General features: G+C 37.2%; 1 protein-coding gene across 13 annotated transcripts in view; it reads left to right on the top strand.

Moving 5' to 3' along the window:
* PDE4D (phosphodiesterase 4D) overlaps positions 1 to 21,596 on the top strand; it is a 530,915-nt gene that overhangs the window by 498,305 nt on the left and 11,014 nt on the right. For all 13 annotated transcript variants that reach the window (XM_085042342.1, XM_085042341.1, XM_085042343.1 and 10 more), the window contains 4 exons: positions 15,850 to 15,943; positions 18,962 to 19,134; positions 20,111 to 20,209; positions 20,298 to 20,462. In XM_085042342.1, the coding sequence (XP_084898468.1) occupies positions 15,850 to 15,943; positions 18,962 to 19,134; positions 20,111 to 20,209; positions 20,298 to 20,462 (531 nt within the window). The remainder of the gene's footprint in view (positions 1 to 15,849; positions 15,944 to 18,961; positions 19,135 to 20,110; positions 20,210 to 20,297; positions 20,463 to 21,596) is intronic.

Genomic DNA, 21,596 nt, shown 5'->3' on the forward strand with positions numbered 1-21,596 from the left:
GTGCTGGAGACTAATAGATGTAGGAGTTGTGCAAGTTGTAGCTCTCTTAGCTAAAACCTAGTGCAAAGTTGGCTATATTTGGGAGGGCTTCTGTCTGTAGCCAATGAGGTGTGTGTGGGCCTTGTAGCACAAGAATGGTTTGGGGTTTATATCCCTGTCTCACAACGATCCACACTGCAGAGTAGGAAGGAACAAGATGTTCTCAGAGTGATGCTGCAGGTCTGCACTTGTGGAAGAGCCACAGCATGGGACATGGGGACTTGGGAACAGTGAGCAGTGTTCGCTGTCAGGCGTGGATGCTTCACTTGCTCTTACCAACCCTTGGCCAGCACCTCCCAGCGTGGCCTGGAGTCCCCCTGCTAAACCCTGGCTGGGTGTGCAGTCACCTGTGGCTGGTGAACTGAGCAGCAGACAATGAGCAGAGCGATGGGTGTGCGTGATCTGAATGCAGCAGGACCCACTGGGCACTGCCACCACCACGCCAGAAGCCACAGCCCCAAAAGGCACTCGTTCTGCGTGTAGGTGGGGAGGCAAATCACTGGTGTCAATAGACAACGAGTAAGGAAAAAGGCACATCATAAGCTTCCTCATGCAAATACTGAAACTTCTTGTAAGAGGGATTTAACTCTCAGATATAATAGTTATGCTATTCAGGAAACTACAGAGCCACCTTTGGCCTGGTTATGTTATCTTGTCTCTATCTCCCTCGTGCACCCGTAAACCCAACCTCACGGTACACCTGACTCTGGGACTGGAAACCACTTGGGTTTTGTGATTGTTTGCTTAATGTGACCTAGAGGCATTCAGGTGAAATGCTCACTTAGACGAAAAAACAAGCATGACATTTTTGTTTGTTTCCCTGCATGCATGAGACAAGGGTGTAATGGATGAGACTAGTTGGTTCTCTTGTTCCAGATGAATAGATGTTCATTATTTTGTGAATCTCCATAGGTGTAGAGCATGTTTATAGCACCTCAATAAATAACCAAGTGATAGGTATGAAGGACACACTGAAATGAGTATTAGTTAGTGAATAACCTTCCTTCAAAGAGCAATGATGGTATCACATGCACCTTAATAAGAAATGCAACAGCCATGGTTAATAAGAACTGGAGTGTGAACCAACAAAATTGCATGAAACAACTTGCAGTTTGCTTTCAAAATGTTGGTATCTATAGTGTGTAATTTATGGTCATTTGCTAAGGTATGTTTATCAGAGCTGTACTGAGCTTGTTGCAGTATTAGTATTCACTTCATATTCCACAAATCTCGGCTTTTGTCTGTGGAACCACTGTTTTCTTTTCACAGCTGTACAAAGATGGATGGAAAACTCATGTCTTTTAGCTTGAAATTACTACCATTCAGCAGTATTTCTGATGAACTCTTAAAGCTTGACTTTGGTGAGGTCTACAGTAGGAGCACATCATTAAAATAAAAATGCCATGTTACAGGAGAAGTAAGATTAATCCATCAATACCTGTAAAAAACTGGGGTTTGTTCTTGCATAGCATACCAGCTTTCTGAATTAAATAAGTGCCTCTGTAAAGCCTAGTTTGTATAGCTGTATCAGTCTAAGTGTGCCATTGCAGCTCTCTCAATGAAGTACCACACCTCTTTACACGTTTCTTAGATACAGCTGTCTGCAAAAATGTATAATGTGGGTATAAATTTCTTTCATGGGTATGCTATGGTAAATAATTACAGAGTGCTTATTTACTTGCAGGGTGCATATACATATAAAATGGAAATAAGGGTTTCATATGATTCTGCATTTTTAGGGTCATTGATTCTGTCACTTGCCAATATTCTGTCAGGGCAATAACCTGGATTATTAATCACTGCTTTCTATCCCCTCAAATCTGCTGTCATAACTGCAGTGGTTGTCACACCCTGGTCCACTTTAATCTGAATTACCTTGTAAATGTAGCTTTTTTAAAAATTTACATAATTTTGATAGCATGAGATTCAGGGGAAAATAAATACTTAGCAGAATATTGTAAAAAGCTAAATATTTGTGGAAATTAAACTCCATTTACTGCAGGGTGTTTTTTACAGGTTATTATGTACATATGTACTCTGTCCTTATGTGGAAGACTTTCAAGAAAATGATTAGTATATATTGTGTCTCAAAGGATTGACAGTGGTCTCCAAAACAAGAGTTGAAATAGGGTGTAATTTCTGTTGGTTGTGTAATTAATCACGAGTGTCTATTTAAATACTGCAGTTGTAGTGAAACCTGTAAAGACTCTCCTCTGGTATGGCTGGAAATTAGTGAACCACATTGTGACATTTATGATCTGAAAAAAGCTTAGTGTTCCTATATATTCATGGCTAATGCTTTTATAATCACTAGAGGGCAGTAAATACAAACACTGAAATACATATTTTACCAGAACAATTTTTTTTTTTTTAAATGTAAAATAACAAAGGAACCTAACTCTTCATTAAACACTTCAACTCTTGGTTTTTACGACATATTTCCTCTAAAATAGTTTGGAAGAACGTTGTCATCTCAGTCTGTTTAGCAACATAAAATTCTTGTGTTTTATGTGTAAGACTTATGTAGTCCAAATAAAAAGATCTGTAAAATGATACAGCATAGGCTATTCCATAATTTTTGATAAAAGTAGTTGTGACAGGCAGAAAATTTCCAATAAAACCTTTTTAAAGCAGTATAATTATGCTACAGTTAGCATCCTTAAAGCTGAGTCTCCTTCAGAAGAACTGGGGATTTTTCCAATTAAAGGTATCAGTTCTCCTCTGCCAGTGAAGTCCATCTCTTTTTGATATCAGCATGAGATGCAACTTTCTCTCTACCCCTGGTTCTCACTTAGCGTTTGGCTCCTGGCTGCTGCAGCTGAAACAACATCTCATATTTGTAAAATTACTAATTTTTTTGTTTTTTTACTTTAATCCTACATTTTCTCTCCTAGCCAGAGAGTCTTATGTGGAACCTAGAAAAGTTTGGTGAGGCTGGTTGATTCAGCATAGTTTTCTTGTCTCTGGCTGTCCTGCTGCTTCCTCCAGACCAGCTCTGGCTTTTGGCGAAGCTGAGTGCATCCAGATGCTTTTGCTTGCTGGATGAAATGACCATTCTTTTCTTCTGTGGTCTTCCAGGGCTGAGTAGACTCTCCATTTTGTGGGGCAGCTTTCTGGCAGGGTACATCTCACCATAACTCACAGATGGAGTTTGCTGATGCTGTGAAAACTGTGCTGCATTTGCAATGAGTAGGAGTTGGATTTGACATGGGTGCTAATTGTTGTTCTCTGGTTAGTGAAGGTCAGCCTAAAAATTATAAAAACACAGAAAAGTTTGGGTTGGAAGGGACCTTGAAGATTATCTGGTTCTAACCACCTGCCATGGGCATTTTTTCCTGTTTTCAGGCAAGCTCTTCATTTGGCTTATGAGAGTTCTTCACGCTATCCTTGTTTGTAATGCATACAACCTTGAAGACTAGAAATGCTGATATGCTTAGCTGTCTACATCTTTGCTTTACTTTTTTGCTGCTTACTAGACAATATGCGCTTCATCCAGCACACTTGTATTCAGAATTGATGCTCAGACATCTCTCAAAAGCTTCTTAGTGCAACTTCATAGTCAATCCAGTGGGTTGCAGTGGAGAGCACTGTCCTTCCCTCAAGGCTAAGTACATTTCTGTATTACCCATCACTTACCTGTGGAAGGAAAGACCAAGATTGTCTCCCATGGGACAGTTCAGAAAAGTACTGCAACTGAATCACAGAATCACAGAATAAGTAAGGTTGGAAGTGACCACAATGGATCGTCTGGTCCCACCACCTTGCTCAAGCAGGGCCATCCTCGGGCACATGGCACAGGATTGAGCCTAGGTGGTGCTTGAATATGTCCAGTGAGGGAGCCTGCAGAACCTCTCTGGCAATCTGTTCCAGTGCACAGTCACCCAGACGGTAAGGTTCTTCCTCATGTTCAGGGGGAACTTTCTGTGCATCGGTTTCTGCCCATTGCCTCTTGTCCTGTTGGTTGTCATCACTGAGAAGAGCCTGGTCCATCCTCTTAACATCCTCCCATCAGATATTGTATACATTGATGAGGTACCCTCTCAGTCTTTTCTTCTGGAAGATTAATAGGCCCAGCTCCTTCAGCCTTTCCTTGTAAAAGAGATGCTTCAGTCCCTACATCATCTGTGTAGCCTCTGCTTGCCCTGCTCTAGGAGCTCCATGTCTCTCTTGTCCTAAGGAGCCCAGAACTGGACACAGCACTCCAGATGGGACCTCAACAGGCTGAGTAGAGGGGCAGGATCACCTCCCTTGACCTACTGGAAATGCTCTTCCTAGTGCCCCCAGGATACCACTGACCTTCCCTATGTCTTGTATGTAGAATCAGCTGGTTTCAGCTCAGTTGGTTTGAGGCAGTTTCAGTTGCCTTCCATTGCTTCTTGTTACTTCCATTGTGCTAGAGGACCAGGTCTGGTGTGCTGTTATTTTCTTCTTGTCATGATTCTCCACCATATCTGTAGGCTTTTAAGTTAAATAGACTGAGGTTTTTCTTTCATTGCAACACATTTTCTCTGTCACATGAATAATATTTTCAAGCTTTTTTCCTCCACAATGTACACAACAGCATTTAGGAAAACAGAGACTGTGTACACTTTTCCATCACCTTGATTGCCAGAATGAGAGGTTTAGAGTCTCTTTTTATTTAGAGTCACGGAACATGCAGATTTTTGGGGTTAACGGTATCACTATGAAATGTCCCGTTGAAAACTCTTCATGCTTTCTGCTTTCTTCAGTGTCATTTACCTAGTCATGAACTGTGTTCCTTATTGTTGGTATCTCTGCACTTAAATTCTTTGAACTGTAGTTTGCATGAATGATCTCAACAGCCTATACAAGTGAGGCTGCTGGTGGTGACTTTCATATCCTCATAATTTATCCCATGGACCACTTCTGCCCCCAGTTGTTTCTGTTCTGGAGGTTTTCAAACTGGAAGTTTTCGTGGTAGTGACCAATGAAGAAATTCAGTATCATGAATCAGTTTCAAGCTTGCAGGACCTTACTTAAAACAGTCCCATTAGATGAAGACAGCCTGTTTATGATCATTAAAAGGAGTCTATAATCAGATTCTTAACCCATTCGATGTGTTGTCTCTCAGCATTGGGAGTGGTGTTGCAGAATATTTTACAGTAACAAATCAAATGCCCTGTAACAGTAAAGAATATTACATGTTCAAATACAAAAATTATACTGAGTGGCATTAATTGCACTCCTATGTCTTGGTTCTGTATCAAGGAAATTCCTGGAATATGTGTACTTCAGCTTTTCCATCTTTATACCCAGAACTTGTGTTTTATGAAGTGGCCTGAAGTTACCCATCTATCCTGCTTGCAAATTTTAATTAGCACAAATTAACATTTTTACAGTCTTTAAAAGTGTGCTAAAGCTAAACATCACAGCTCCTGGGATCTCTGCCACCTCTTTTTATGACTTCTTTGGAGAAAGTTGTCCAAGATCATTGATTAAATAATAGCTAACATTTGCCAGGGGTATTAAGGGACTTATCATCTTTCTGCCTTTCAAGGTCATTGTCTGGAATCTTTCAAAACACATAACACTGCTCATTAAACACTTCCTTTTTTCCCCTGAATTATTTTATTACTCACTGTTATTTCAAATTACACCATTCTCATTTCCATATACTTTGCTTGATTTGAACTATTGTAGAAAATGTCATTATGCCCTTCTTCCCCCATGTTTAATCTTCATGGATGTATATTTGTATAAAAGCAAGGATCTCTATCTTTTGTTTTTCATATCTTGAATTCCTCTAGGTATTTCATTTGTGGCAGCTATTTGCTGTACATTCATCTATCCACCATAACCTCCTCTAAAGCCAATTATTCACTCATTGCAGCCTGGGAACTGGGGAGGAAAATCAGCCAAAACAATTTCTGTAAATCAAAGCTGATGTGAATTGCCCTACTCTCCATGTCTAAGGTCATACTACATGTAGCCAAAGTCAGAGGGAATGCTTTCTGAGTCAGTGGAGTCATGCAATTAAATTCTATTATAGCTATCAGTAATTTTATGAGGTTGAGACAGTGAGTCTTGAAAAAATAATACAAGTTAGTAATAAGGTGTGGGTGTTTGGTTTAATTTCCTATTATCAGTATATTGTTCAGCTAGAGTGAATTTTTGTTACATTTATTTACATTGGAGGCAAATGTTTTTTCATGTTTTTGCACCAAAATGATTTGGCTTGATAAACATCATCCTTCATTAAATTCAACCAACTATAACTCAGTAGTTCTTATGGATGTATCTTTGTCTCATACATTAGTGGGGAATAAAAAAAAAATTAAGATTTTTTAATACACACTAAACAGCTAGTGTAATTTACATACCGGCCTTAAATATTCCTTATCTGAATCAAGTTCTTTTGGGAATAGCTCTTTGGGAAGAGTTGTTAATATTTCATGAGGAAACAGCCTTTAGAGTAGCAAAATATCAGAAAATACTAAAACTTCACTTTCTTATATCTTCTCATACTACCTATTGCAACCAAACTTTCATACCCACATGCTTCATTCCTAAAGTAGCCAGAAGTATATTGGTTGTTATTTTTCCATTTTCTAAATAATACTTTAAATTGCCTCATGAACAAAGACATATTTTCAACTCTGTGTTGAAGCTGGGTAGGTGGCAGCAGTGCTCTCTTGTAGGTCATCAGAAGAGAGTGGAACACATATGTAGACAAGCTTTATATTCAGCATTACAAAGTTGAGCTGGAAGAATAAGGAAAAATATTTCCTAGAAATGCATCATGACTTTTTAAATATCTGAGTGTCTAGTAACCCTAGATCTGTTTTCAAAACTTAATTATTTTATATCTAGCTTCATAGATCCAGAACAAGTACAAATGTCCACATTAAAATGTGCCAGAAATGTTTTATATTATCTATTTTAAGGAAAACATTATGCCTTCTGCGTGAAAATACATCAAATACTGATGATCTTTTGATTGTATCCAGTTGTCACATTGCTATAGATTTCTCTCATGTAAGGAAGAAATTTGTTGGTATCATATTTTGCCCTATTGATTTTTACAGGTTCAATTATTTTTCGAGCACTTAGTGTTGCTGGCTACTTCAGCCAAAACCTCACTTCTGCTCTCAATCAGCATCTTCCAGTGAATCAGCAGAGTGGGATTAGGCTGAATGCTGCACCTCATTCAGCTTGTCCTTAGGCATTTGCCCATTGTCATATTAGGTAACTCTCCCTTCTTTTGATGCCACAAAGACTCAGAAATTTGCTGCAGCAGTGCATGTGCCTTGCAAAATAGTGCAAAATAGAGAGGTGCAAAATAGTCACAGAATCACAGAGTGTCTTGGGTTGGAAGGTACTTTAAAGATTGTCTAGTTCTAACCCCCCTGCTGTGGGCATAATGTATTCCTTCTTTCAAGTTTTGGTCTCTGAGTGGCAGATGGTGGGATCTTTTATTTAATGCCTGAGTCAGCTCACTGACACTCTCCACTTTCAATTAATCCCTTCTTTTTTTCAATGATGTATAGCTGTAATTGATTATAATAATCTGCTGAGGCAGAAAGAGCAAAAGTTGAATAAATACAGTGAGAATTTGAGGACTTGTATTATCTCACATCTTACATTTCCATGGAAGCTTAAAATTTACTAGGAATTCTAAGAAACGTGACTCGCATTAGCTTCATAATAACTGCTTTTAGCTCTTTAAATAAGAAAGCATTAGAAACTAGCAGCCTGGCCCAATGGTCTGAGGTAAATCAGCTTTTAATTTAGATGGCATAAAAGCCAAAATAATTTTCATTGTTACAATGTATCACAGACTGCTGAAGAAACCAGATAGCTCTAATTATGTTGGGATTTTTTCCCATAGAAAACACCTCAAAATATACTTCTTCCATATGAAAAATTAAAACTATTAGGCAGTCCACATGGATGTGTACACAATACTAATTTTGATTGCTTGGATGGTATGTCCATTGAAAGCTGGTGAATGCTGCTGATGTGACAAGACCTTAGCCCAATTATTTTTGAATGGCATGTGAATGCTGCAGGCAGGGATGCCATTAGTAAAGGACATTTGCTGTAGGAAAAAAAAAAAAAAAAGAGAAAAGAAAAGAAATACCCCATGCCCAGGAGAGTCCCCAGCATCAGCCAATGGGAAATTACTGTACATCATGACACCAGCCCTGCGGATTTATATCTTTTAGGGTGACATACTATTGGCTGCTAGTATGGCTCTATGGGAGGGATCGCTGCCACTGTCTGTGGCTTCCTCTTCAGGTCCTTATTTGGTAGCTGTTGATAGAGCAAGTCTTTGAGCAGCTGAGCATCTTGACATACATTATTCATTAAATCCTGGTGTTCAGGAAATATGCATATCCCTAGCTCTTCAGAAATTTCTTCAGCTCGTACAATTTGTCTCTCCAACGTTGCCTCTGAATGCATGGGGTTTCACAAATGGCATTTATACAATCAGAAGACCACACGGTTGGATTTCATTTCAGTATGCCTCCTGTGCCCTCAGTTGCTGAGAACCTGAAGATCGGCAGAGAGAATTAGGAGAGGAAAGAAGGCACCTTTATTCTTGGAAGTCTTTTGCAGTGTCAGATAGCAAAGAACTGATTAGCTTAGATTGGTATTATAGAAAAAAATCAAAAATGCCTGAGGCAAACTATTTACTCTCAGTTTCTTGGGGCTACATAAAGGTAGGATTTTGTTTTACATTTTAAGTACCTTGATTTATGATGCATGATTGCATGATCACTGGATAGCCTGAGCATCTGTGGGTGATATGATTATGAGTAATTTGAACATGAAGTAAAAGAATCAGACAACAAGCCTTTGTTCAGCATGAAGAATGAACTGCACTGCACAGCATAGTCTTTCTTAGAAACTGTGCTGGGACTTTAAAAATAATATTGCTTCAGTGAATGATTAGATCAAGTGTAAAGCCAAAGAAATTCAGAACAGTTTTGTGTTCTTTCAGAAAAAGGTTGCTACAAAACTATTTCTAGGCACTAAAAGGTTTTAAAAAACTCCAAATATCTCAAAACTGAGATACTATACAATAGAAGAGAGCATGAGTAAAGAAGCTGAGGATAATGGGGGGATGCATGACTCACTATGGTTCTAATAGCTGAAGAAAGGTGAAATTATGAACAGTATGTTTCAACAGCATTTTTGGTAGCCTCTGTGTGTGTGATGGTTTATTGATTAAAACATTGGAAATTGCCATCTTCTAATACTGATCTGCATTGTTACGTGGGGCAGTATGAACTAGCTTGAAATGGCAATACTTCTAGAAAATGGATTTAAGTAAGCTTTATCTCTTTCATGAAAAAGTTTCGCATCATGGAATTAAATCAGTATACCTGTCAACACACAGAACTGAAATCCACTTAATAGAAAACCACATTTGAGCTTTGATTTAGCCCTAAAAAAATATGTTTGTGCTTAAAAAAATGCTGCTGCTTTTATACTTTTATAATTGTTATCAAGTGTGTAAAAAAAGAAAGACAACATTCTATGCTTGTCATACAATAACTGTACCAAATCATCCTGCTTTAAAGAAATTCTGATTTTTCCTGAACTAAATAATGCATATGTTGAATTAAATGACTAAAAATAACACAAGCATTATATTTCTATGACTGAATGTCTTATGTTTTCTTTTATTAATACCTACTTTTATGATAGAGATATGTCCTTTAAAATAGAAGTGCAAAATCGATTTTGTCCAGTTAGGAGTCTTCTCAGCTAATGCTGAATTGTTACAATATATTATCAAAGATTTTGATCAGTCATCTGTGAAGAAATTCATTTCCATTATGCTAACTAGGTAGATTCCTTTATTGTTTACCAAAACAATAAGATGAAATTACTTTGCATTTCAGCTAAAAGGGTGGTATTTATGGTAGTTTACTAGAAAGTATTTCCTGCGTTTCCAGGCAGCTGCTGTCATGTTCCTCCTTGCTAAATCAGAAAAATTCTATCACCAATAAAAAAGAAAGTTCACTCTTACTGTTTAGACTTTAAAATTGACAGACTTTTTTGCTAATTGAATTTTAGCAGAGACCATGGTAGCTTTAACTGAGTACACATCGGAAAAAATGTCCTTTGTACAGAGAGTGTCTTATACTGTCTACAGACAATGATTTTGGTTTAGAAGCTGAGAAGTGCTTGAGCACAATTTTATTACAGGGTTTTTTGAGTTCACAGTATATAAATTAGAGAAAAAAAGTCTGAGAAGAAGCAAAGACAATCTGGGTTTTATGACGTTCAAAACAAATATTCAGGGTATTGATAAAATTCCAAAGATTGAAATATCTTATTCTCACAGATCCTTATATATGTTTATATCCCTTATTACACATATAATTTTGTATCCTTCAGACTGTACTTTATCTCCTGTGAATTATATTTCGGAGAATAGGAATGTTTCCTCCTGTTTTTTGTTAAGTGTTTTTTCTTGAAAAAAATGAGCACCACTATACAATGCTATCCTTAGAGATATGTGCCTCTCTGTAGCTTATAATAAAAACCATTGCCTGACCTTGCTATTAATTAAACCCATGGCCTTCCATCCCAAACCTGTAGCTATTAAGAATGCTGTTTATGTATTCAAAATGCCTGTAAAATCAAAGTTGTTTTGCATCTATAAGCAGGATAGACAGAAGCCTTATGTTAATTTGTAAGGCTGACCTATTCCAAATTCCCTGTTTGTTTTATTGTGGAATACAAAGCTTTTCAAATCTAGTAAAATAATATAGTTTATTAATTTTGAGATACAAACATCTTTTAAAATAACGTTGGTAGATATTTCCAAAACAAAATATATTTATCTAAGTTGATTTTTCCAAGTATTGGGTGAATATTCCACGGATGAATTCTATTATTGTAAACTTTTACAAATATTACCTATAAAGAAGGGCTGAAACTGGGATCTGTTGCCATCTGGGTTTGGGAGTCAGTGCAATGAAAGTCTCCAGTCACTCTTGAGCATTTTTATTCCAGCCTCCACTGGGCTTATAGCTTGATAAATGCTGAGACTGAAGGACAGGCAGGATGGGGTGTTTTGGTCCATGGGCTGCCTTCTTTCCCAGCTTCACCTTCAGTATTGGTGCCAAAGGCTGTGGTGGAGGCAGCCTCTTTACAGTCCTCAGGATGCAGCAGGTTTCTGTACAGGAACAAAAGCCTGCCTGGAAGGGACCTACTACTACAGGGAGTCTACACCAGGAGTGGTTCTGTGTGCCTCCTCTCTCCACACAGCTAGCTGCTTTTTTATTTAAGCTTTTTGTTATTGGTCAAGAGCTTTACACAAAATTGGTAAAATCTTCTAAAGTGTGAACAACGATGATATGTATTAAACCTGCAGTCCAAACTTTTTCATGGCCATGAATTAACTCTGGTTGGATCTTGGTGCTTCTTTCTAACACACATGCAATTCTTCCCAAAAGTGTATCAATGCTCTGGTTGTCATCTGGGAACATGGTCACTCCAGTAGTTTGTCTGTGTTTCCTGTGTATCTTAGCTGACATCATAAAAGTATCTTATTTTCAAAAAAATCTCCATGTGTGGTTATCCTGGCTGACAGCAGTGGTGTAGTTGCAGACATATGCACACACTGTGTTTCAACACAGAAAGACATAAAACCACGGATCTGTTCTTGGGAGGTTAAAACTGTTTAGGAAATTGTTCTCAGTTCATTATCGTCAATGTATGTACTTTTATTCTCATGTATACTGTTTTTGCTCCGGCAGACTTCTTAGGTTTTTAAAGGGAGGCAAAGGTGCACATGTTGTTTTATCACTTTAGGGAGAAATGTTATTTGAATGCTCTGCCTGTATTTGTGTTGAGGGCTCTGCACCTTCTCAACACCCCTACCCCGCTAACACCGCTGACATTAAAATCTAAAATTAATAGGAAAAAAAATAAATTGTAAAAATTCTGCTTAAGGAAATATTTTCAGGAATTTTTTTAGAGAAAGAGTTTATGGCTCCATTACTCTGACATCAGTATTCAGCAGTGAAGAACTGTGTAATTGACTTAATGTTCATTTTATAGCCAGTCTATTTCCAGAGGGAATTTCTAAGGCTATAGTCAAGGACTGTGGTATTCCAAAGGGATATATGTGTCATTTTTCTGATCTAACAATGCCTAACAGGATGTGGGAAAACCTTTCTTTCTGAGAAAGAGTACAATATATGCATAGATCAGCCAAAAACCTCTGCTTCCTCCCTACGCTGAGCTCACAATATCATAATTAAAGTGTATGGTTTAAATGTTTATTATTAACAAGAGTTTTGATCTTGATTTATTTTCTTGAACTGGGAAAGTACATGGCATTCAGGTTTTTTAAGATTTTTGTTCAAAATATTATGTGTAACATTTACTGCTGTTAGGAACAAGGTGGTTTCATGTCTTGTTTGAAATAACCTGCAAAGTGTTTGTTTCCAGGAGGACAAATTATCAGACTGTGGAGTCTAGCCAAGTTTCAAGCACTTAGGGGTGTTTGTGGGATGAGTAAAACAGTGTTGGCTCACAGATGTAACAAACTTCTCTGGTTGGCAGTAGGACCTTGTGGGAGCCTTGTGAGAGGCAGAATTTCACTATAAAGTAATTTCATCATAAAGTAACTGTATAAATATGTGGATCTTTGAAACAGCACTTACGCATAGGTGCACTTGGGCCCAAATTAAATATTTGATAAATAGGTAAAATCGGAAAAAAATTAGGGGGTAAAGTTTGGTTTTGTTGTTTTGGTTTTTTCTTAGAAAAAGATTTTTTACCTCAAAAGGCAAGTTATTAAACATAAGAGGATTAAGTAATGTACAGATACAGTGAAACAGAATATAACCAAGAAAAATGCCTTCATTTCTTGATTGTCGTTTGTCTCTCATGTTTGATTTTTTTCAATGTTCTCAAAGAGCATTATTGTTCTGAATCAGAAACTGCTGTCTGCATATGGTCTTCAGCTTCATCTGATTCAATGGCAATGACAGTCATAAGGCTTTGTCATATAATTAGAAAATCAAAGCAGTTCTCTAAACTCCTGCTTAGTCCAGAGGTTTTCAAAATAAATGTCAATTAAAGTCTTGGTCCTGTGGCGTCAGCAACATGTGAAAGAGTATGAAGAAATCATGCAGCTACAGTTCTTCAAAGCCAAAGGCATCCCCAATTGAATTGCTCTCAGCAGGAAGGCCTTGCAGAGGCTGAGGGACTTGTTTTACTGTATACCCATGTTCAGCAGCAACACAGACTATTCTTCAGTTCTCATGCCGATGGTTGAGCTTTCATGTTCTGCTGCATTGTGGGCTGATGGGAGGTGGGAAGATGAGGGTTTGTATCAGACTAGTGGGGAACATAGCATTAGGAAACACTGGTATGTACCTTCCATTTATTGTGGACATCTGCACAACAAATACTGAGTTGAAAATTCTTAGAGAACATATGTTTCATATGTTCCATAAGATGATTCCCAGTATGCAATAACAAGCCCGCCTACCCACTCCCTTCAATTAAATTTATTATTTGGGAAAAGACCCATCCTTCTTATTTCCTCTGTCAGATAGCTTCAGGAAAAACATAGTGCAAACAAACACTGATTTGTGTTTTTTGCTGGGAAACTTTTAAGAAGAGTTCCTGAAGAGTACATACCAGTGGTGGCTAGATGTTCTTTTTTCCAAAGTGTGGAACATGACACAGTTAGTGTTGTTCTGCAGCAAAAGCAGCATCACCAAGTTGGGCATCATGTGGAAGAGTTTACAAGAAAACAGCCCAACAGATGAGGTTCTGTTGAAGTTGGGATCCAGTGAACTAGCTAATTAAATTAATGAAGAGACAATATTGGAGCAGTAATGGATATACTGATGACGTGCCTGCAAGTTAATGTGGTTCTGTCAACTTCTGACATTTTATTAAGATTCCCATACACAATATTTAATTTGAAGCTGCCGTTTCTGGATGCCATCTGGAGACAAGCTATTCCATGAGATCTTCAGGTTTTGCCTTAAAGGATACAGTTTCTCACCTTTTGTGGGAACAGAAGGAAAACTGCAAGCATGACTTGAGTGTGTTAAAAGTTTAAAGACAGGCTTCTAAAAAAGGTCTTAGGATTTTTGGACCAGTTATTGCTTGGTAAACGGCTTGATTTTTCAACTTTAGATATTGGTGGCAAACATTAGACATTGCTGAACAGGTTGATACTGGTTTTGTCTAGAATGTATAGCTCTGTAGTTCTCACAGTATGTGTGGCTGTATTTGGAGTACGGTTCTGATTTTCAGATGTGTTGAGCACTTGCTAGCACATGGCTATACTAGGATCAAAGCTGAGCCTTTGGCTTGTGACTAAAGCAGGATTCAGTCTTTGTAGCTCTGGAACTTCCTGAGCTGATGATATGTCAAGATGGCAGGAAAGTGCAGTGGCTAATGGTTAGAATGTTATATTACGGGTAATTTTCGTTTGGCGCATTGTGAGCAATATGGTAATTGGTGACTTACAAAGATATTGTGAAGAAAATAACACCTTTCACTGTGCAAGCCCACTTTGAAGAAAGAGCTTTGATGATTCCAGTGGAATGGAAATGTGGTGGTTAATATTTACTCCAGTGACTTATCTCCTTTGAAGAAGAAAAAATTATAAATTACCAGTTTTCAACATAGAGGAATGTTTACATGTTTATACTCTAAGGATAGCTATTCCTTAATGTAATAGATAGTCGTAACTGCGTGAACAAGGTTAAAGGATGATTCTGAAAGTGGCAGAAATCCTTTCCCTTTGTTAAGAGAAAAGATAACTGAGAAATCTTAACAACAAAATGAAAGGATGGCACAATAGAAGGCAAAATTCAATAGTGACAGGTGTATGCCAATTTCCATTGGCATTGTTAATAAGAATTGCTGACTTCTGTTTGTTGGTAATATGAAGGCAGAGCTGTAGTCAAGGAAAATGCATCTAAGACAGTGAGAGCTGTATTATGCAATTAACCTGTCAAGCATAATGCCACAGGATATCATTTCACCCTGGAGTCTAGAAGGAAGCAAGAAAGGCTCAGTGATGAGTACCTAATTAATTATACATTTCATGGAATATTAATATCCGCTTCTATCCTATGGAGTGCCTAGAGTGAATTGCTAACTTAGAGGGAAATAGAAGGTGTTTCCACAGATGGGTGTTTTCTACCCCAATGTTTCTTAGAGATGCTTGCAGTTTTCTGAGGTAGTGGAATGGTCAAGTCATTGGACTGATTGAATATAATAATTTTAGTTTAGAGACAGAGAAATCTACCTCTTTTCAGATAAGCTAGTATGAAATCAGTAAGATATTTTGATTGTTTGGAGCAATGCTGTCAAATACTTTTGAGTAGACTAATGAAGAGAGGTAAAATAGACTTGAAATACCACCTAATGAATTGCAAAAACCAGATTAATTTACAAATCTTATGAGAAAACTAGTAAATAACAGTTCCTACATAAATACAAAAATAAAATTTTATTTACTTTCCATATTAAATTGAAAAATTGGAACGATAATACTATAATTTGCATGTATGCATATGCTTTAGAGTTTTTAGTTACTAGTAGGACATTGTACCTTAGTAATTGAATCACTATGATGTATTCTAGGAGATTAAGAATGACATTGTCCAATCTATTAATAAGTTGGTAGCGGGGATCATTGGTATATGTGATTTCTGTTTTCACAGTTGTCTGACTTTGGTATATATTCTTGATGTCATGTTCTTTTCCCAGTTATAAATTGACTAAATAAAAATACTAAATCAAATACATCTTGATGTAACTAACTTTACATTTTTTTGTTTTCTTTTCCAGTTTAAAAGAATGCTCAACCGCGAGCTAACCCACCTCTCTGAAATGAGCCGGTCAGGCAATCAGGTCTCAGAATATATATCAAACACTTTCTTAGGTAAGACTATGAAGTTACCTTTCCTGCCTTTTGGGGGTTTTTATATTTCTCTGGGCTGTGTTAGAACTTAAAAGCAAGTGGCTTTCCATGTTAATTTCTGCTTTCAGAAACTGCATTTAGCATGTTGTTCAGCATTCATGCAGAGAGATCAGATTAAATCCATATCCCTGCAGCTCAATTCATGTCTGTGATTTCCTTCTGTGTGTAATTATAGATAAATATTAATGTACATATCACAACTACTATATTGGTACCATACTAGGAAATTAATATGATGAATTATAGAGAATCACAAATTCATAGAATATTCTGAGTTTGAAGGGACTCATAAGGATCATCAGGTCCAGCTCTTAAGTGAATGGCCCATACAGGGCTCAAACCTACAGCCTTGGCATTATTAACACCATGCTCTAGTCAACTGAGCTAATCTTAGAGTGATAATTATATATTATAATACATTATTAGTGGTGTGCCAAGTGCTGTGGCACTGCAGGGTTCCAGACAGTGGGAGAGGGATAAGCCTCTCTCATGGAGAAGCAATATTGCCCAGCTTCAGATGCCCTGAAAACCACAGTGTGCAACTGCCTGAAGGGATGACCCACTTAGGCTGTGGAGACTGAGATGCCAGCTTCTGCTTGCTTTTACTTGAAAACTGAAGACTTGCTTTGACAGGGAAAAGAAAGGCATCTGTCAGCCTTTCACAAGAGATCTCAGTCTTGAGCAGAAAGAAGGCTGGAAAGGCAATAACTTTAATTTACTGGACCATGGGTACTGTTTGCTGTCTGCATGAAAAACTAGATACTTATTGTAGGTTTAAGAACAGCGCAATGGTGAAAACACTTCATCTACAGATACAGTGCTTAAATATTTTCAAAATACGCAATCTAAGTATGTAGGTTCTGAACATCTATGTAAAGAGGGAAAACTTTTATAAATTAAATAGAAATATTTAATGAGTTTATTATCTAGTTTCTTTTTTTAATTCATAACTTACCTCCTGAATATCTACAAACTTTCTCACATTTGTAAGTTAGGAAGGTGTCCTTGAGAAAAAAAGAGTTTTCTGTTCTTTCTTCCTATTGAAAAAAAAAAAAACCCAGCAAAAACAAACTGTTTTCTTATAGAGCTGTATGAATGTATGAAGGTCTTTATAACGACAAGAACTATATTCTGTGTATAAGAGTTAAGGCTCCTACATTGTTTATAATAATGTGCAACGTGTTTATTTTTCAGCGTCATTAACCTGTTTTCTATGAATGAAAAATGTTTGAGAACCTGTCATTGAGCATAGCATAAACAGGGTCAAAAAGGCAAGCTGTCTTTTCTGCATGTTCAGATGGGCACAGCCCCATGTGCACAAAGTTACAAAAGCAGAGGCAGTCCCACCGAATTTCTCTGGACATCTAAAGTCATTCAGGCAGACACTTCCTTTCACTTGAGTTAGTCTGACAGCTCAGCTTACCAACCTCTGTTTGATGGGTCTAAACTCTGTGCACATGACCAAAACCATAAACATCAAAGCACAAACACAAGTCCCTGCTCCTCATCTGTTTTCAGTTTGCAGCACACACAGGCTGCCATCCTCTGCCTCCTCTTCTCCTCGCAAGGGGAGTGGTGAAGTATGGGCAGGGCAGTTGGGGACTCAGTGCTCCAGGCTACAACTTGGTGACATTTCCATAGTCTCTTCTTCACTCTGATTTGTTTGGAATTGGAGGTGTCCATTAAGTGTGGCAGCTAAGAGGTAATTAAAAGAAAAAGGAAAAAGAAAGTGAAGAAGCAAACACATAACAAGCTGGGAATTAGAAATTGACTTGCTAACCTCACCTGGTTTCAAAGTCTGTATTGAAAATGAACATTGCAGAAAGGAAAAAATACAAATGTTATAAAAAGCTCAAATTCTCTTATGTTCTTGTCAAATTTTATTTTGGTTTAAGGTGATTTTTTAGCTGTTTTGGCTCATCTCCTGCATTAGAAATATGTTTTCTGGGTTTTTGTGGTTTTACTGGTATATTCCTTGAGGCCTAGAAAAGGTGGAGGTACATTTCAGCAAAAAAAGAGATAATTTGAAGGGAGTCATTAAACTCTAGATTGAAATACAGTATGAATAAACAGAACAAAAAACAATGCATGTTCCTTGTACTTTTGTCGGAAAAACACATTCTTGCACTAACTTGGGTTTCTTTGGGGACCACAGATGTCTGCAATGCTCCACAAACCCCCAGTCTTTCTGCAGAAATCATGTGGCCGGTGCCTAAATGTAATTTACTCTCAGTTTAATTATTGTCTAAAGTTTTGCAGGCACATCTGTTGATAAATTTTATGCAGTAATGCTGCTGATACTGCTGTGGAGGCAAAAGCCCACAGCAAAATTCAGGGGTTTAGCAAAGCAGTCATTTTATCATTATTATTGACTTTAGTTGGGAGGTGCAGAAACACTGCACTGCTGACATGAGCTGCCTCTACATCCAGAAGGTAGATGTGGCTGGCAAAAGACTTTACAAGTTGTACAGTCTTAGTAGACAAGACCAGTCCCAGGTATTTGATCCTTTGAGTCCTGAAAAAGTTTTGTAAAGGTTTACATGAGGACACACATGGACTATTTTTGAAATGCAATTTCAGAGAGTGTTTCTCCTGAAAAAAAGAAAAAAATAATAATTTTTCTTACAAAATGGGTTCCTGTTCAGTTATAATAACATTTTTGTGCTGAGATGATTGACCCTTTCTACAGCACTAGGAGTAAGGAGAAGTGGTAATCAGACAGTCGTAAGTAGCTTTTAAAGCCAGTTCAGAAATAATGAGACAATTTGAGTAAAAGAGATCTTCTTGTACTGGAGTACAGGTCGATATTTAACTTTTCATGGGTGTACTGATCTTGATGGAAAGGATCTGTTGCCAAATTTCCAAACATAAAAAATATTTTTCTAAGAATTCAAAGTCCATAAGATGCAACTCAACAGTCAATTTTATACTATTGTAATTATTTTATAAATTATTCTCTTTTTGTTTATTCTTTTGAAGACAAGCAACATGAGGTTGAAATCCCTTCTCCGACACAGAAAGAGAAAGAGAAAAAGAAGAGGCCAATGTCCCAGATTAGTGGTGTCAAAAAACTCATGCACAGCTCCAGCCTAACTAATTCCAGCATTCCCAGGTTTGGAGTTAAAACAGACCAAGAAGATGTCCTTGCCAAGGTAAAGAATATAAAAATCCTTGAATTTAAACAATTAAGTTTAAACAGAGTGTGGACTTGTGAGTATTATTCTATCCTCTGCCTTCAAATATTGATTTCAAGCTGCAGCACCAAGCACTGATCTCACTTCAAACAATCCAAATTTCCTCAAGTGGAAGAATTGCAAGTGAAATAAAAATCAGGCCATAAGGGTTAATTTCAGCATAATGATTTCATCGGGAGGTGGAATGTAAATTATTATTTTGTATGCATTAATAAAGCTGCCTATTCATAAATAGTATCTGAAGATTGAAGAGTAAATGTATACTGTCACATGAATAAAAATTTATAGATAGCAACCCTATTTTTTGAAAATACAGAAGCGTATATAGTATTAGTATAATTTTATGTACATTGTTTACATTTTTGATTTTAATGAAATGTCTTATTTTTTGCACCAGCATTTAACTACTTGGCAATAATGGAAAATTAGTATAAAGGGATTTTTGATTGAGTTTAGCATATTTTAATGTTAGGATAGGCATATTTTAAAATATGCCATTTTAAAATATGCCTATCCTGACATTTTCAGGAATCTTATTTGAAGAATGTTTCTGACAACTAGAAGGGAGAGAGCAGCAGAACTGCAGCATCTCTGGAGGTTTCCTCCTCGCTGAACTTAGTTGTCAATGGGCAGCAGGATAGCAAAGTGTGTCAGTTAAACTCAGTCAAGATATTGTAGTATTTGTCCCTCTTGTGCAAGCCACTGAAGAGGCTGTCTTTCATGCTTACAGAATTAAAATCTGAATCATTGGTAGATGTAAATTCTGATATTTCAAGATTAGAAGCAGCTTCAGAGTTTAGAGTTTAGCCTTTCCAGAGTTTAGCATGTAACTTTCCAAGTGACAAGGTTTGAATGAGTCCTCTGTAAATGTTTCAAAAAATTCTGGAATTTTTGTGCCTGGTTTCAACCTGTTTTTTTCTTGATTCTGCTCTAGGAACTTGAGGATTTGAACAAGTGGGGCCTTCAGGTTTTCAGAGTAGCAGAGTTATCTGGAAACAGACCTTTGACTGTCATCATGCACACTATTTTTCAGGCAAGTAGGAGAAGTCATGCAGCTTTTTTCTTATCTTGGAGACCATTCTGTGCTTTGTAACCTAATAGTTTTTCTTTTACTTTTATAGGAGCGGGACTTGTTAAAAACTTTTAAGATTCCAGTAGATACTCTAATAACTTACCTGATGACCCTGGAAGACCACTACCATGCAGATGTGGCATATCACAACAACATACACGCCGCAGACGTTGTTCAGTCAACTCATGTCCTACTCTCAACCCCAGCATTAGAGGTAAACTACGCTGAAGAGGAAAAGTGGCAGTCATGAGAGAAGGGGACACACTGAGAATCTTCTAAACTAAATATTAAAGATCTTAATTTCCTCAATGTTTTTTTAAGAAATCTTAGCATTTTTTTAATGAATTCTGTTCTTTTAACAATATTTTGGAAACCTCAAAGCTTATTTACGTGTAAATATTGTGCAGAAAATGTCACATCTTTTCAATTTAAGTCATGCAGGTTTCTGCCATCATAACCTTTTTCATTGTAACACAATGCATATCTTGTTTCCAGCATCTTATTATTTATACTACATCCTGTTCTGTAGTTATTTCCCATGTGGGATTGTCCCTAACCACATTAAGTAGAATTTCTTAGGAAAGTTAATAATAAAATTGTGTTCTCCCATTAGAGCCTTTTGGGTTTTGGTTGGTGAGGTTTTGCAGGTGGGATTGGGGGTGTGTTAGGGTTTCTTTTCCCTTCATTCTGTATGTTTATTCTGATGTGGAAAGACTACTTTTGTATTTTTTTCTGAGACAGATTGGAACACGCACTAAATTTTCAGTGGGCTATCTCTTTTTTTTTAACCCCCCATAAATATTTCAAAATTATTTGAGAAAAAAATTAATCTGTTCTTTTCATAGTAATTCCCTTCTTGAACTCTCCTAAACCTCTGAAGTAGAAGGTTGTGGAAGTTGGAGATTTTCCCTTTTTAAGCACAGTTCAGGTCTTAACATAGCAAATAATGATATATCCCAGAAAATTGTTGGGAAATGCAGGTAAAGCAAGCAGTTGAAATTTTACTAGTTCAAAAGGATTTACCTTCATTTTCAAGAAGGGCTGCATTTTGACTCTTTTCAATAATGACCAATCTTCCATGCTACTGCATACAACTGTTTTACCTTCTTTTTAAAAAGAGGGTTATAAGTGGACCTTGAGAATCTTGGCGGGTTTTGATTCTCAAACTGTTGGTAATTTCTTGAGAAAGAGTTTCTTGCTCTCAAGAATGAAGATCAGATAATGTTCTTAAAACACCAGCAGCTTCACCACACAGCTGAACTAGTCATCAGTAAAATTTTGGGGTTTTTTTCAGATCAGACTTTTTTCATGGCCTGCTTCACATCAGAGCTTCAGGTGGTGAAATGTC

The sequence above is a fragment of the Lichenostomus cassidix genome, chromosome Z (genome assembly GCF_008360975.1).
Source record: "Lichenostomus cassidix isolate B80296 chromosome Z, HeHo_3.0, whole genome shotgun sequence".
Lineage (NCBI taxonomy): Eukaryota > Metazoa > Chordata > Aves > Passeriformes > Meliphagidae > Lichenostomus > Lichenostomus cassidix.